The sequence below is a fragment of the Delphinus delphis genome, chromosome 13 (assembly GCF_949987515.2).
Source record: "Delphinus delphis chromosome 13, mDelDel1.2, whole genome shotgun sequence".
Lineage (NCBI taxonomy): Eukaryota > Metazoa > Chordata > Mammalia > Artiodactyla > Delphinidae > Delphinus > Delphinus delphis.
Window position 1 is genome coordinate 19,489,106 of NC_082695.1, and position 17,071 is coordinate 19,506,176.

A 17,071-nucleotide genomic window follows, 5' to 3' on the forward strand; every position below is an offset into this window, starting at 1 on the left:
AATGACCAGTGGCTGGAAGTTAGGTGGCCTCTCTAATCACTCCGATAGGGTGATTAGAAGGATGATGCTGATATGAAGAGCCAAGTGTGGCTTTGCCAGACAGGGTAACTGTCTTGTATCACAGAGCGAGTTGCTAGCAGCATGGAACGAGAATTTTTGGAATATAGTGGGGGAACCTGATGGTCTGGGGCTCCCTCTGTTGGGGGAGGGATGGGGAGTGTTCGAGTGTTTGGGATCCCCATTTGGTAGCCTTGGGAAGTCCAAATAAAATTGTGTGTATCCTGGTCAGAGACTTTATTTATCCCTCAGTTTCAATGACCGATCTGTCACCACATAATTAGAGATGCTGTGATTTGAATTTATTACCAAACATGGCTCTGCACTGTTGCTATTGGACTTGTACCATATTGCAGTGTGAGCGTGGAGATTATTGTATAAATTATTCTCACTCACATAATCATCGTGATTTTAATTACTGTGTAATCTTCGCTAATTACTGTTGTACGTATCATTTGCTTTGGTACTGATTTAACACAACTGCTTTTTCATTTGGCTAAAAGACGGCATTACAACTTTTCCTTTTTCAGGGAAAAATTTGCTTTCTGTAAACATTTGCAGCCCCATACTCTTGGCTTGTGGTTCTTAGTTTAAAAGCAAAAGAGGGACTTCCCTGGTGGCACAGGGGATAGGACTCCGTGCTCCCAATGCAGGGGGCCGGGGTTCGATCCCTGGTCAGGGAACTAGATCCCACGTGCATGCCGCAACTGAGAGTTCGAGTACCCCAACTAAGGCACCCAAGCCACAGCCAAGACCCCGCACCAGCTCAACCATATAAATACATTTTTTTTAAAAAGCAAAAGATTTAGACACCACCATCCTCCTTTGATCAACCCCCGTGGATTTTTATGTAGGATAAGGCGGGCTTGAATCAGTAAAAAGGTCTAAACTATAGGGGGGTTTTCGTTTGTTTTTTTGTCTTTTTTTGGCTGCGTTGGGTCTTTGTTGCTGTGCGCGGACTTTCTCTAGTCGCAGTGAGCGGGGGCTACTCTTCGTTGCGGTGCGCGGGCTTCTCATTGCGGTGGCTTCTCTTGTTGCAGAGCACGGGCTCTAGGTGCAAGGGCTTCAGTAGTCGTGGCACGTGGGCTCAGTAGTTGTGGCTCGCGGGGTCTAGAGTGCAGGCTCATTAGTTGTGGCACTCAGGCTTAGTTGCTCTGCGGCATGTGGGATCTTCCCAGACCAGGGCTCGAACCTGTGTCCCCTGCATTGGCAGGTGGATTCTTAACCACTGAGCCACCTGGGAAGCCCTAAGGTATTGTCTTTCAAATAAAGTTGTATTGCTTTCAAGGAAATTCAGTTACTCTACTGCAGAAGTGGGGGCAAGGATGGGTCATGTGAGACCTGCTTAAATGATTAGATAAGACTCGTTTGTAATTAGTTCATTAATTATGTAAATGTGAATGGATGATATTTGGCATTAAAAACAGCTTGTTCTCAAAGTAGGTTAAGCATCAACTGCTAATCTTATTTCAATAGCACATTTATTTACTCGTCTCTGCATTCTTAGAACCAGAGCTCAGGATCTTTTTTTTTTTTTTGCGGTGCGCAGTCCTCTCACCGCTCTGGTCTCTCCCGTTGCGGAGCACAGGCTCTGGTCGCGCAGTCCCAGCGGCCATGGCTCACAGGCCCAGCCGCTCCGAGGCATGTGGGATCTTCCCTGACCGGGGCACGAACCTGCATCCCCTGCATCGGCAGGCGGACTCTCAACCGCTGCACCACCAAGGAAGCCCCAAGCTCAGGATCATTTTAATCCATCCTGAATGTACTTAATGAATGAGCCTCTCATGAAACTGGTTTTGTGTCTTCCTAGGACGAAAGGGTTCTTTTCAGTTTTATCAGTATTAAGAAGATTAGTGGGCAAGACGTGGAAACTGGAAGCATGGAAATTTTCAATGCAAACATACTAACCGTGGACCCAAGGCCTGAGCCAGTGAGGAGCCGGAGAAGCCTGGCTCTGTCCGGGGTTTATCTTTGGAGCCAGCATCACTCTTGGACAGGCTTCCATGGGAAGGAGGGCTGTTTTCTATCCAGAGCTCCAGGTCTTATACGATAGATCTGCAAATCTTTCAGGAATTTTGAGGCTCACCTAAGTTAGACGCAAGTTTGCGTAAAACCATTTGGATTAATCACTGATAGTTCAGAACGTTCTTGTAGTGTCTGTGGTTCTCTAACTGAGCTAAACTTTTGTTAAGTATACTTATCAAAACATACATACTGGAAACTGCATCTTTTGAGATTTTCAAAAATTGGTCATACCTTTGTAATAACTACGAAAATTGAAACCAGACCGTTGCTAGCCCCCTAACACCTTCTTGTATCTGGTCCAGTCGTGACCTCCTCCTTACTCAAAGGTAACCACCATCCTAATTTCTGCTCTGAATTTAGTTAAGCCTATTTTTTGAACTCTCCAATGCCTTTAAGTTTAAATTTAGCTTTTCTGTTTTTCCTAAGTAGCAGTTTTCTCTGATACAAACTAGACTATCAAGCTGGATGCTGAGTGAGACTTTTCTACTCCTTCTGCTCAGTAAACATTTCTTCCTTAGTTTCCATGCCCAGGAGGACATGCAGGGTCACTCGTACTTCCCTCCAGTCATACGTTGGTGAACTGCCTTCCCCTCTAGACTATAAGCTTCCTGAATGCAAAGTTTATTCACCTCAGTGTCAGCAGCAGCTGGCGTCATGGCACTCAACAAATGATCCTGAATGGCTAAAAGGAGGAATGGATGGATGGGTAACTTCCACTCGCCTAAAGATGCATTTTTATGATGAACTGGGTGCTGTTATGAAGAAGTCAGAGATTTTATGTGGTTATTGCCATTGTACAGTACTCAGCTGAGCTAATGTCTACGCATAGAAAGTGAAAGAAAGCATTGAACATTTATTTAAAATCTGTTGAACCCAAGTTGAATCTCTAATCCGATTTGATTACTTTACATACCCAGTTTGTTCTTTCAGGACATTGTGGAGGTTGTATCAGAGGGCAGGCTCAAGTCTGAGAGCCAGTACTGTCCCGTCTCATCAGATTGTGAACCCCGGAGGCTCTCTCCTTCTCTGTTTTTCCAGGGGGACGATGAGGGGTTCAAACCAGATGTGGTTCCAGCTCCCTCTCAATTCTGAAGTTGATAAAATTCTCTAGAAATAAAACCAGGCTTTGGATTGGGTTTCGACGTAGGAGGAATCCCCGCTAGGTTGTGTACTGGAAGTTGGTTTTGAATCTCTTGGTTTTAATCTCAGAGAAGTGGGTTTGGCTGACCCATAAGTGGGGCTGCTGGGGTCTGAATGAAGCAGCCAGATGAGGCAGCTGGAGCCTTTTGTCCCCTCTTTCTTCATTCCCACAATCCCTCATCTTTCTTTTCCTCCATTCCTTCACTGTTTCCACTCCACGAACTTCCCTTAAGGGACTCTTCTAGATCCTGGGAATTCACAGAAGAAAAATACAGTCTAGTTCAGAATTAACAGTCTTGTTGGGAGTTAAAAACAAGCAAGCAAACAATTATAGGATAGAGGCTGGGGGAGCACAGGGGCTGTAGGACCAGAGGAGACCCCTAGCCCAGCCTGGGAGGTGGGCGAAGGCTTCTGGAAGTGGCTGCGGTGGGGCTGAACATTGAAGGGCGAGTAAAAATGTTTTCTTTTTTTTTTTTATCAGTCAATAGAATCACCCATAAAGTGTCCTTTCCTTCCCCTTTCCCGCTCTCTCTCCTCCTTTCTCCTTCTTCTTCTTCTTCTTTTTTTTTTAAACAATGAAGGTGTCTGGGCACCATCAACTCTGCTAGCCTCCACCTTAATTTGACAATGGTTTTTTTTTTTTTCATATTGACTTTATTTCTATCTTTACCGTCGTCTCTACTTCTGTCTATATCTAAACACATTTTTTTTATGCCCAACAATGTGAAAGTAAGTTGAAAACATCATGACAGTTCTCCTTAAGATAATTTCACATCTTTATCCTGCAAAGAAGGACTTTTCCTAACTATTTGCACCATCATTGCAGCTAAAAAAATGAAGAAATCCACTGTATCATCCGAGATACCAACATTCATATTAACCCAACTGTTCTGAAGTTGTGTCACTGTACTTTTTGAAAGAAGAATCCTATTAAGGGCACTCATTGCATCTCGTTGTTTTGTTTCTTTGGGTCTGTCTCTTAAAAAAAAAAGTAAATAGACTTTTTTTAGAGAACGTTTAGACTTACAGGAAAATTGAGCTGAAAGAACAGAGCGCCCATATTCCCCCGTCTGTGTCTTCCTACCCTCAGTTTCCCCTCTTATTAACATCTTCCATTAGTCCTTAGTCTCTTTTAAACTAGAATGGTCCCCTTACCTCCCCGCCCCCATTGAAACTGATTTTTTTGGTAGAGTTTCAGGCATGATTCTGATGGCAACTCTGTTCAAAACCCACTGGTCCTAGTACCTGGTGACCAGTAAGAATGTGTGGGTGAGACAAGGCAAATTCTGGTGACCCACAGGAGATACGTGGGCAGGTGTCCACTGAGGGCAGCTAATGGGTCATTTTTTTTAAGTGTCAAGGACTCAGCACCTGCTTAAGATCAGAGAAAACAGCAAGCAAGGCTTAAGAGTTATCTTGCCTCATAAAAACATTATACTATAAGGGATATAGGGGATTTACAGAGTCTGCTTCCTGACTCAAGTCTCTGCATCTTCAGGCCAGAAATAACCAGGCGGAGGGCCTCTCTGCTGCTTATTCCACAACTTTCCTGCTTGCCATCAAGCAGGCCTCCCTGGGCATCGCACCCCCGTGGCCGCCTCCTTGCTTCGAGTCTCTCCCTTCAGCCGAGTGGCCTTTCTAAGCCCTAGTGTCTCTGCCTGTGAAATGTAGGCCCTTGCCGGTCCAGGGTTTTGCAGAAACCACTGAATAAGCTAACAGCTGGTAGGAGGGCTCTTCTACTTGGGGTGTCTTCCTCCTACCCCTCTTCCGAAAGCCTGACTGCGCCCCGCCGCCTTCAGAAAGGCTGTGCCCCCAGGCCCCAGCCCCTCGCCTCTCCCTTGCCAGCCTCCTGCCGCGTTTTACAGTCCACGGTTCCCAGTGTACCTGGAGCTGCTCGCACTGCTGACCCTTCTGCGTGGGTTGATCCTGTGTCCACACCCACAGTGTGCCCTCCTAAAGGCTGAGGCAGCCCGTCTTCTCCTGTGAGGGACCTAGCTGAGCATCGTATTGATGCATACTCATTGAGGCCAAGGTGAGAGCCTCGGCTCTGCTCCTTCCTCTCCACCTGCCCTCTGAGCCTCCATTTCTAACTCTGTAAAGTGGAACAGTCAAAGGCAATAGCTGGCAGCAGAGTAGAGTGGTCAGGACACGTGAATCCCGAAGCTGGATTCCTTAGTTTAAATTCATGTTTCTCCCGTTTATTCCATGACAAATTACTTATCCTTCCTGAGCCTCATTTGTGAAATAGGAAGATTATAAGAGTTGCTGACTTAGAGGACCGTCGTGAGGATAAAATTGAATGACGTCTGCAGAGCCTAAAGGCGCAATATGCAGGGCTCTCATGACGCAGAATTCACCTGCACGCTCTAGGGATTTAATACATGTCTCGTGTTTCCTACCGCATCAGGCACAGTGTTGGGCACCATGTCAGCTTCTATTATAGACCATCAACTGCTGTGTTGGACTCGGTTACAGTACCTTCAGGCCATCTTCAAAGGACCTCTGGTTTCCCATTCAGACCTCGATGTTAAAGAACATCGATACATTTTTAATTTCCTCTTTAATTTCAGGGTGTTGATGAAGAATGGTGGGGGTGATAGCATGTCTTTGGGGATGATTCATGGCGTCATTAAATCTGCATCGAGGGCTTCCCTGGTGGCGCAGTGGTTGAGCGTCCGCCTGCCGATGCAGGGGACACGGGTTCGTGCCCCGGTCCGGGAAGATCCCACATGCCGCGGAGCGGCTGGGCCCGTGGGCCATGGCCGCTGAGCCTGCGCGTCCGGAGCCTGTGTTCCGCAACAGGAGAGGCCACAACAGTGAGAGGCCCACGTACCGCAAAAAAAAAAAAAAAAAAAAAATCTGCATCGAGTTTCCTGTAGTTACCGTTGGCTCAGGCTCTGCGCAGACTCAGACCTGGGAATTCTGGTTTTTACTGTGTGATTGTGACTAATGCCAGTGAAGCCAGTGTCTCCCTGACTTGAGCCTCTCTATGTTTTACTCATTGTGTCTCAGTCGATTTTGAACAATGTATGTGTGTAGACATGAGTTCCAGTGGTTGAGGTTTCCTCTTAGCTTTCTACCTGGGGGGCGTGTGATGTTGTGGAAGGGCAAAGCAACAGCTTCAGATCCAGGCCCTGCCACTGAGCAGTGTGAGCCTCGAGCAGATGGCTTCTCACTGGTGAGCCTCAGTTTCCTCATCTGCAAGATGGGGTGACCATCCACATCCTGATGAGATGATACATGCAAAGTACCTGCATTTTTTTCTTCACCCGGTGCTCATGGAATGTCTTCTGCTGTGGTAGGCACTAGAGAGAAGACGGTGGAGCTGCATTCACAGGATGGCCTGTCAGGGGAGGGGGTGTGGCCCGACTTGGAGACACGTGTGTCAGCATCTGGCTTGCTCTGGGGCTGAACAGACCACTTGGGTATCCTCACCCCTTTTCTGTGCTGCTCAGAGCAGGCTCGGACCTAGGAATTGTTTATTCTTGAACATCTGCCCTCGATCCTCAATCTAATCTAACCTGATGGGAGGGGCCGTTAATTGAAAAACAATCATTAAGATTTTAAACATATATTTATTAGTAGTAATGTTTTGAAATGAATAAGTAATATATATGCAAGTTCAATTGCACCAGAATCCACCTGGCATGAAGAGCTGGGGGCAGGTGGAGGTGTACGTGGGCCACTACGCTCATGTGTACTGACTGTCCCGATGACGTACGTCGTCTCTGTGAGGTTGGGAGTTACTGTTCCCACTGGCACAGCGAGGCTTCACAAGGTACCTGGCTAGTAAGGGACAGAGCTAGGATTTGAACCCAGGCCTGTCTGCTTCCTGAAGCCCAGATTCTTAGCCTTGCAGGTTAGAAAGAGTAAAAATTGCAGCATTTCTGCATGATCATATCCTGATTTATCTAATAAGCCTTCGTACATGTGAGCCACCAATACTTAGAGAAAAAGAAATAAAAGGAATCCAAATTGGAAAAGAAGTGAAACTGTCACTGTTTGCAGATGACATGATGCTATACATAGAAAATCCTAAAGACGCTACCAGAAAACTACTAGAGCTAATCAATGAATTCAGTAAAGTTGCAGGATACAAAATTAATATACAGAAATCTCTTGCATTCCTATACACTAACAAAGAAAGATCAGAAAGAGAAATTAAGGAAACAATCCCATTTACCATCGCCTCAAGAAGAATAAAATACCTAGGAATAAACCTACCTAAGGAGACAAAAGACCTCTACCCTGAAAACTATAAGATGCTGATGAAAGAAATGGAAGACAACACAAACAGATGGAAAGATATATCATGTTCTTGGATTGGAAGAGGCAATATTGTCAAAAAGACTGTAATACCAAGGCAATCTACAGATTCAGTGCAATCCCTATTAAACTATCAATGGCATTTGTCACAGAACTAGAGCAAAAAATTTTTTAATTTATATGGAAACACAAAAGACCCCAAATAGCCAAAGCAATCTAGAGAAAGAAAGACGGAGCTGGAGGAATCAGGCTCCCTGACTTCAGACTATACCACAAAGCTACAGTATTTGTATATATTCTTTTGTTCATCAGTTCACTTAATGGACATTTATCAGATGCCTACTATGCGCCAGAGGACTCAAGGTCCACTCATTCGTCCAACACGTATTTAGTGAGCACCTACTATGTGCTAGGGCTCTGGCACTCCACTCATTCACTCAGCAGATGTTTACTGAATGCCTGCTGTGTGCTCAGATACTGCTCTAGGCACAGGAATAGAGCAGTGAATGCAACAGACAAAAACTCTTGCCCTCCTGGAGCTCTCTCTTATCTCCGCAACATTGCAGGGTTGACCTGGTTTCCCCCCATTGTACAGCTGAAGAAACTGAGGCCTAGAGAAGTTAGGTGCCTATCCCAAGGCAAGTGAGTGGCTAGTGAGTGGCAGAATCAGCCTAGACTCCAAGGGACAGATGTTACCTGGTAAGGTGACATCGGAGACACTTGTTAACTCTGTATCTCATCACAGAGTTTGGAGGAAGTTTCCAGAGAAGGGTGCTGCTGGCTGTGGGGTTGGAACCCCACCTCTGCTACTCCCAACTGTGTGTGCCACCCCTCCTCACTGTGCCCGGAGCTCACAACTCCTAACCCCCAGGGTGGCCATCGAGGTTATAAATGGACGTGGCGGTCAGCTCCATGCAGGCAGGTGGCCCACCCGCTTGTTCTCCCCTGTATCCATGGTGCCCAGCACATAGTAGGTGCTCAGCCAGGGGTAACTCTTTCGGACCCAGCCTGGAGCCTGTGTGGCTGGATGCCCAGGAATGCCACTGGCTCCTTATCAGGCAGGTATGCTACAAGCCTCTTCCTGTTGGGGTAGACTGAGGGGCAGGTGCAGAAGGTCCCAAGATGTTTCTGGAGTCCCTCCTCAGAGAATCACAGTGCCCCCGCCTAGCTCGTGTCTGCACCCGTCTCCCAGAGGCTCGGAGTACGTCCTGTGCATCACATCTCTCCCTGGCTGAGGCAGGCAGAGCAACGTCTTGATTAGCCACCACCCATACGTCACGCGATGCTAATGGAAGGGAGTTCCACCTGAGCTGAGCCGTCCCATGAGGACAGCTGGGGAAAAAAATGAGTCTTCCCAGGCCCCTGGAGGAAGACGGGGGAATGTGCTTGAAGTGTCCAGAGCCAGGGCAGAAACGGAGAGGATCACCGTGACCCAGACAGCAGAGCTAGAACCCACACCCTGAAGCTTGCAAGAGGGCGTCTGCGTTCAGATTCAGTTCTGCGGTCTCCACACAGAAAGGAGTGGATGCAGCAAACTTCTCCCTTGGCGTGGTGGAGCAGACAGGAAATAGAAGAAGATGCTGCAGAGGCGTGGGTGGATTTCTGGGTGGTAAACCCAGGAGGCAGCGCTCAGCCAAGCCGAGGCTTCTCTCTCTCTCTCCTTCTCCCCCACCGCGTCCCCATCTCCCCTCCCTCCCTCCTCACTCTGCCCTCCGCCACTGAGTCTACACTGCTGGGACTGGGTTCTGGTTTCCAGCCCCCCAGCTGAGGCTCTGAAGGCACCGACCAGACCGCTCCACCCCGTGACACCCACACATGGGCCCCCAGCAGGGCTCCGGGGTCAGTACTTGGGGGCAGCCAGGGGGGCCCTGAGCGGGTGTCCCTTCTGGAAGATGCTGCTCCTTGTGGGCCTTGGGGAAGGCGGGCACATCTCCGCTGCTCTGGCCCAGCCGAGGTCCCCCACGGCTCCAGCCCAGCGAGCCTGTGTCCTCTGCGCCTGGACAGCAGCACACATGGGCTGCGACCTCCAGACCCCACTGCTGGGCTGCTGACGGTTTCGTGTGGCCCGGCCTGTCCCACCTTGTGGTCAGAGATGAGGAAGGCCGGCCCTCAGCTGCCAGCCCACACCCCACCTGCGGCCCTCCCCTCTGTCCCCCTGGCCTTGCCCTCAGCCTCCCTCTTCCTTCGCCACCTCCATCGCCACTGGTCTCTTCCTCTCCATTCCCCCATCCGTTCTCACTTCACCTTCCCTCTTGTTGGTCCTGCTTCTACTTCTCCCCACTTCTCTTTGCCCCTCCTCCACTTTCCTCATCCTACCTACTTTCTCTTCCTCGGAGACTTGATTTCCAAGGTAGACTTGACTCAGTTCGACAACGCTTCCTGAGCACCTACTGTGTGCTGGGTACAGTGCCGAGTCACGGTGTAGAGATGAGACTCAGCAGGGTCTCGACAGCACAGGCTGGAGAGCTGGGGTTCTCCCACCCTCCTCTCCTTCTGCCCTTTTCCCCTGCTTCCTCTCCTCCCCCCCCCCCCCCCTCCTCCTGTAGCTTCTCTTCCCTCCCTGTCTCGGCCTCTGCAGCCAGAGGGGAGCTGGGGCGAGTGGGATGGCAGAGTCCCAGGAGGCCCGGCGACAGGAGCCCTGGGTGCTGCCATCCCCACGTGACAGATGATGGAGGAGACTGAGCGCCCAAGACACATTCATCACGTCCGCCTCCTTTCAGGGCCAAGACAGGACGGAAATGACTTGTGTCAGCTCTGCGGCAGCCCAGTGCCCCTGGCAGCTCCAAGCTGTTTATTAAAAAAAAAAAAAAAAAAAAGATGAAGAAGAGAAAGAAAGGCATGTGAATGCCATCTTGCCATGTGTTAGGGGAGCGATTCTAAAGTGATGATGTTGACAAACACCCCTTCAGGTAATCACACAGGAGCTCTGCAGCTCCCTTCCCAGCCTGCGTCCAGCTGTGACGGAGATGGAAGGTGACAGGCAAGAAATAGGAAGGGAGCAGCTGCTCTGGGCAAATTGCGAGGCTTTTGTTTGAGCACATGGGGGCCAGCCTTTGCCGGGAGTGATGGGACGCAGGGTCACCTGCCCGTTCATTCTCCTGCCCACTCCTCTTGGGACGTCACATGAGGCTTTCGTGGAGCCCAGTGGTGGGTTAGGCTCCAGAGACCCAGAGGTTGTTAGTAGTAATCGTAACGAGCCCTAACGACTAATTAGTGATGGTTAATAGCCATTCGTTATCGATTATTATTAATCATAACTGTTAACCATTATTTGAGGAGCTAGGTGCCCGGCATGGGGCCCAGGGCTTTTCTTCCCTCCCCTTGATCTCCCTGTGAGATCAGGACAGTGACCTGGGCTAGGAGGAGGGGGAAGGAGTGCATCCAACGAAGGGAACAGCAAATGCAAACCCCGGAGGCAGGAAGAGCGTGGTGTGTCCCAGGAGACCCATGTGGCTGCAGCAGAGTGAGCCAGGGGCTAACTCACAAGACAGGAGGTCGGGGAGGGGGTCGGGAGCCTGAGCCCCTGGAAGACTAAGGATAGTGAGGACAGTGCGTGATGGAGGCAGCGCGTCGACACGCCTACCTTGGGGTCCATCTCGTGGTCTCCTCACCGCCCCCAGACTGTGACATTGGTCCTCTCCACCTAGCAGACCTAGGGCATGAGGAGGGACAGATGAGCGCAGCCAGTCCTGTGCCTGTCACTCAGGGAACCTTTTCACAGAGTATCACCGCCAGGGTCCTGGGTCAGGGGAGGCTCCTGCTAGCATCAGAAGAGAGAGGCTTCTGGGATGGTGGGAGCTCAGGAAGGCAGTGCCTAGGTCCCTACCCGGGTCCCTGAAAAAGATCCCAATCCCCTACCCTATCTGTACTCTCCTCTCCTGACATCACCTCCAGGGGCCGTGGGCTTGGCTCCTTCTGAGACTGAAAAGCCCTTTGGGTCACTGTGGTCAGCTCTTTTCCCTTTAAACTATCCTACATGGTCAGGGGATGGAAATGGTGATAATCAGAGTGTGGTGAGCAGGACACCTTCCTCGGTCTCGTGCCAGCATTCCAACCTTTATGTGTAGGAGGCTGGCTCCTGTAATCCTTCCTGTCGTGACAGAGCAGCAGGCAGGGGCCGACGACGGGAACCTGCATCACCATCGCTCCCACCTCCTTCAGGCTGAGCCCTGGCCCCAGCTGCCACGCCCAAACTCTGACATTTGGCGCTTTTTTGTAAATTACAGCTTTGCTGTTGTCTGGGAAGGAGGTCGCTTGTCTTAGAGGGAGGACAAATAGATTTTATTTTTTTAAAGAACAGTGGATGGATTCCAGTCTCTCTCCTCTAAGCCCTGCTTTTCGTCTTACAGCCTATAATTTTGCCCCACTGCGAGATTCCCACTCTTCAGAGGCAGTGGTTTTGGCTCAGCTGCTGCAAAATGCCTCTGCCTGGCGGTCCCAGAATAGAAAGCGTCTGTCCTCTTGTGTATAGTCTCGGTTTCAAGTTGATTTGATGGAGCTGTTTCCCTTTTGAAGGACCGTTTTTTTTTTGTTGTTTGTTTGTTTTTAATCCCACCCGCATCCCATGAAACAATCGGGTGTCACGGAGCATCTCGTTCAGGCGCATGTTTGGGTCACTGGCTCCAGCAGGCTCTGCTTGGTGGGGCTGTCCTCCGGGCTTGGCCCTAAATAAATAAATAAATAACCTCCCGTAGGTGCCCCTGAGTCTTCAAGAAGGAAATTACCTATTTCACAGCAGGCTGTGTGGCGATAGGTCCTATCATGTCAGAGATGATGCCTCGTAAAACTGAGTCATCTCTCGGAGGTGCAGTTTTAACCTACTCAAACGCACTTAGTCAGGTTTAATTATAGACAGAAATTGCATTTCAGAAAGCGACAAGAAATCATTTGCGCGGCTTCAGTCTGCGCATTCAATCGTACGGTTCGTTGGAGGGTGCAGGTGGGGTCAGCATTTCCAAAGAAAAATAGTATTAGTGCCCGCGCTCTGGGGCTCAGTCGCGCCAACTGTGGAGACGGCACGGTGTCCGCTGACGGCGGGTTTCTTCTTGGCACAGGATCCAGGAGGCGGCCAGTGATGGGGCCCGGGACACCCACAGCAGGACCTGGGGGGACAAGGCCGCGTCCCCGCTCTCCCTCCGCCGAGGAAATTACGGCCACTTGGGGGACGGCGAAGAGTGTGGCGTCCAGAGAAAGCCCCCGGAGAGGTCGGGCGTGCTGTCCTCCTCCCCGTCTTCCTGGAGTGGAGACGTGTCCCCGCGGCCCAGGGACAAGCTGCCCAGCCCGTCGGCTGCCCTGTCAGAGTTCGTGGAAGGGCTCCGGAGGAAGAGAGCGCAGAGGGGCCGGGGGTCGCCGCTGGGCCTGGAGGACTGGCCCACCCTCCCCATCTACCAGACCACCGGGGCGTCCACGCTGCGGAGGGCCAGGACCGGCAGCGACGAGGGCGCTCTGGCTCTGAGGGCCGGGGCCGAGTCACCCCTGGACACGTCGGCCGGGCTCCTGCGGTCCACCAGCCTGAAGTGCATCTCCTCGAAGAGCGTGGGGGGCCCCAGCCCGCCACCCGAGAAGCTGAAGACCCGCTTCAGTTCCTGCGAGTCCCTCCTGGAATCGGGGCCCGGCTCGAGGAGGACCCCGAGCTCCCCGACGGCGCTTAGGCGCTCGTTCTTGTCGCCCACGCTGCGCCCGCGGAGGCGCTGTCTGGAGTCCTCGCTGGAAGATGCGGGCTGTCCGGACCTTGGGAAGGAGCCGCTCGTCTTCCAGAACCGCCAGTTTGCACACCTGATGGGGGACCCCCTGGGCAGCGACCCATTCAGCTGGAAGGTCCCGAGCATCACCTATGAACGCAAGACCCAAGTGGGTTTCGATGACTTCCTCCCGGCCATCCGGAAGCCGGAGACGCCTACGTCTTTGGCCCGAGCGGCCAAAGATGGGCAAGACAGTTCACAGCGTCCAAGCGTCCACTTTGAGATGGAAGAGGCCGATGGGGGCTTTGTCTCAGGGATCACCACCGTTTTGAAAAAGAGCCTGGAGTCCAAGGAGGACCCCGCTCACCTCTCCGACTCCTCCTCCTCCTCCAGCTCCATCGTGTCCTTCAAAAGCGCCGACAGCATCAAGAGTCGGCCAAGAATCCCACGGCTGGAGGGTGACAGTGGTGAGAGAACATCCCCCGAGATCAGAGAGCCGGGGACAGGGAGGAAAGAGGAGGATGTTGAGAGCATCATGAAGAAATACCTACAGAAGTAGGAACCAGCTCAGGTAACAGCGACAGGCTGGCCTGTCCTCCTGGGGGGATGAAACGAGGTGGTCCACCCAGGTCTGGCAGCCTGGAGGCAACCGGTTGCTGCTACTGCTTTTAGGTTTTCACTGAAATAATGTGTTGCTATTTATGCAAATAATGTGTTGCTGGTAAATAGAAAACTTATCAGAAGCCCTCACTAGGTGCCACCGGTTTCTCTGCTCTTGAAAATACAGACCATCAGAAAGTGTGAGGTCCTGTGGGGGGCGGGGGAGAGGGTGCTGAAGGAGGCGCTGGGCTTTTAAAGTTTTCCCACCCTTGTCCTGTTCTCTTTCCAGCGCTCCTTTCACCTGGTGCTGGGGGAGCCATGGAGGCATCTGTCCACACAGTGACGGGAGAGCCCGGGTGGATGGGGGGAGGGTCAGGCTAGCATAGACGAGGCCTTGACGTTAGTGAAGTCCAACTCTTGCATTAAATGTGTAAAGGGAAACTGGGGCCCAAGAAGGGGGAGGAGGGGACAAGTACAGAGGTCCCAGAGCGCCACCGTGGGAGCGGCAGTGCTTCCCTCCGCCTTCTCCTCCCGTCCCGGTCCTGGCACTTCTGTGCAGTCAAGGTGGGAAGAGACATTCGTTGCTAATAACAGCTCCAGCTGATGGAATGTGTTTATCAGGCAGTCATTTGGTGCCCACAGTTACCCCAAGAGGTGGTGAGTATGATTTATTCCCATTCTACAGGTTGACAAACTGAGAATCATATAGGTTAAGGCACTTGTACAGAGTCACCCAGGCAGAACGGGGATTCGAATCTCCAGAGTCCCCACACTTTTGCTGGTGACACTTTTTCTTAGGTACGTATCCCAGGCCTCTCTGTGAGTAAGCTCAGAGCCACACTGATGGAGCTGGGTCTTTAGAGGGGTTGCCTCTATGGAGGGCAAACTGAGGCAGAGCTTAGAATCATACATCTAAAGGGGGGGTTGGAACGCACAGACTCCAACCTCACTCTTGGGCAAGTGAGGAGGACCTCAAGATCAAGGTCACCCAGTGAGTCTGCCACCAACCCAGCCACGCTGACTCCCAGTCCAGTGCTCTTTGCCCTGAGGCCAGGCTGGCCCCTGACTGCACCTCGTAGGGCATGTTTCAGACTCCAGGGCACTGAGTCTTCCACTTCACAGCTCCCGACTGAAACGCAAAGCCCCATGAGGCAGGCCGGGAAGCAGTGGAGGGGGAGTTAGAGCCTCCCTCCGGGTTCAGATGCGATGCAAACCCACATCCCAGTGGCAGGTCCCCCACCCCGGCGTCCGTAAATCTCCGCGTCACTGAAGCTCAGAACTCGCAGCGGCTCAAGGCTCAGGTGGTCAAGTGGTCGTGCTCAGCCCACACCTGGCTCAGCCGCCAGCCCTCCTTCCAGAGGCCTCCTGGACCCAAACAAGCCGCACGTCCTGTCACTTTGAGAGTCACCCTCAGCCCATCAAAAAGCCATTGCCCCTTCCACGGAGACGGGCTTGGACCGTATCAGAGCAAATTAAATTGACTTAACATGGCCTTCTCTCTGCTCTCAATTACCGAGGAGAGATCTGATATTCATTTACATTATTATGCTCTCGGGGACACAGAACGCAGTTTCAAAGGCCAAGTAAAGGGCACACGTCCCGAAGGGGAACAGTGCTTAGCAAACGTCGTCACAGAACATCTTGTCTCTGCCATTTTTTTTTTAAAGCTCAGCTCCCCTTCCGCCCTCCCAGCAACGCTCCCTGTGATAACGGAGCGCCTGCCTGAAAACCTCCTCCACCTTTGGCTTGCACGCTGCAGTCTGGAGCTCGACAGTACAGCTCCATTGCCCACGATACAAATGTGTTACGGGATTCGGAGCCACTCAAGCCCCCAGAGCTCAGTTCTGCCCTGTAACTGCCGAGCGATGCAACCTTGCTGAGCATCTGTGTTCTCAGCTGGAAGATGGGGGTAGTAATGCCAACTACCCAAAGTAGCATTGTGAGCGGCCTGTGAATCAGAGACCCCAGCCCAGAGCACTGCCCCAGCGGCCACAGTGCATGTCAGGTACCTGCACTTGGAAATGGTGGCCCTTCAGGATGTGTCTCAGGCTCCCTCCACTCGTTTCCCTTCTGCCCCCTCCTATCTCATTCCGCTCAGCACATCGCTGCAGTAACGCCACCTGGGAATATGGGCTCTTGGGGCTTCCACCCACCAAAACACACACCCCAGGCCCCATTTCTCAGCTCTGACCTGCATTTGTTTCCAGCCTCCTGCGACACATTGCCCTCCTTGAAGACTTCCCGACTCCACGACGTTCTGGAGAGAGAGACAAAGACCAGCCAGGCCTCCCCGGAGGCGCCGAGTCCACAGCCAGTGTGGCCGCCCTCAAGAGGCCAGGGGGGGCCAGCAGAGGCACATCCCATGGGGCGTGGGGCTCCCAGCATGCTAGGTCTGTACCAAATAAAGTGTTGGCTTCTTGGCATCTGGGCTTTCTCTCTATTCTGTGATCATGTTACCTAGGACTCTGGAGGATTGATGGTGTGCACCTTGGGGTAGAAGGGTTCTGAGGAAGGGGACCAATGCAAACTGTTTGTAGTTTCGGGTGCACACTGCTATTTCTTTCCCTGTGTGTCTACATGCAATGGCCTTGTTCTCTTGGCCAAGTTCTGCTCAAATGTCACCTCCTCCAGGAAGTCTTCCCTGATACATCAAGCTGCAATAAATGCTCTTTCTCTATTCTCCCTTAATTCCCATGCTTCTATCATATTTCCCTTGTCTATTTACATATCTACATTGTGTGTAGATGTGCGGGCATTCAAGAAATTTTGATGAATGAGTGACTGAACAAGCAAATGAACCACGGAACAAGTCAGTGGCTCATACACCCTGAATACCTGGGACACACTGACATACATGCATCTCTACAAATGTCCGCCCACAGCAACATTCAAGAACTTGTGACCATCTGTTCCCACAGTCCCCCGTACACCTCACATACACAGACTACCATGCACACACAACTATGCACGTGTACCAAAAACTACACTCGCAATGGCACACTTACAGCCTGGACACCTGCTTTATCAAACATCCTTGAAGCGTCAATAATCCTAAAACTGTAGGCTGATGTATATTGATCACATACTGTGTACTGACCACCGTGCTAGGCATTTTACACAGTGCATCTCACTCCAGCTTTATAAAGTCCCAAGAGATAGATCCACTTATTTTTTCCTATTTACAAAGGCAGAACTAGCTTATGCCCACATTCAGGTAGCCAATGCTGCTTCTCCTTAAGTTCCCACTGGCACAGACTCCACGTCCTACCCCACATGTGCCTCTATTCCTAGGGCCCCTCTGG

General features: G+C 51.3%; 1 protein-coding gene across 1 annotated transcript in view; it reads left to right on the top strand.

Annotated features, from left to right (window-relative positions):
* MYO18B (myosin XVIIIB) overlaps window positions 1-16,416 on the top strand; it is a 221,368-nt gene extending 204,952 nt beyond the window's left edge. The window contains exons 42-43 of the mRNA XM_060029302.1: window positions 12,543-13,740; window positions 15,977-16,416. Of these exons, the coding sequence (XP_059885285.1) occupies window positions 12,543-13,728 (1,186 nt within the window). The 3' untranslated portion in view covers window positions 13,729-13,740; window positions 15,977-16,416. The remainder of the gene's footprint in view (window positions 1-12,542; window positions 13,741-15,976) is intronic.
* The last annotated feature ends 655 nt before the right edge of the window (window positions 16,417-17,071 follow it).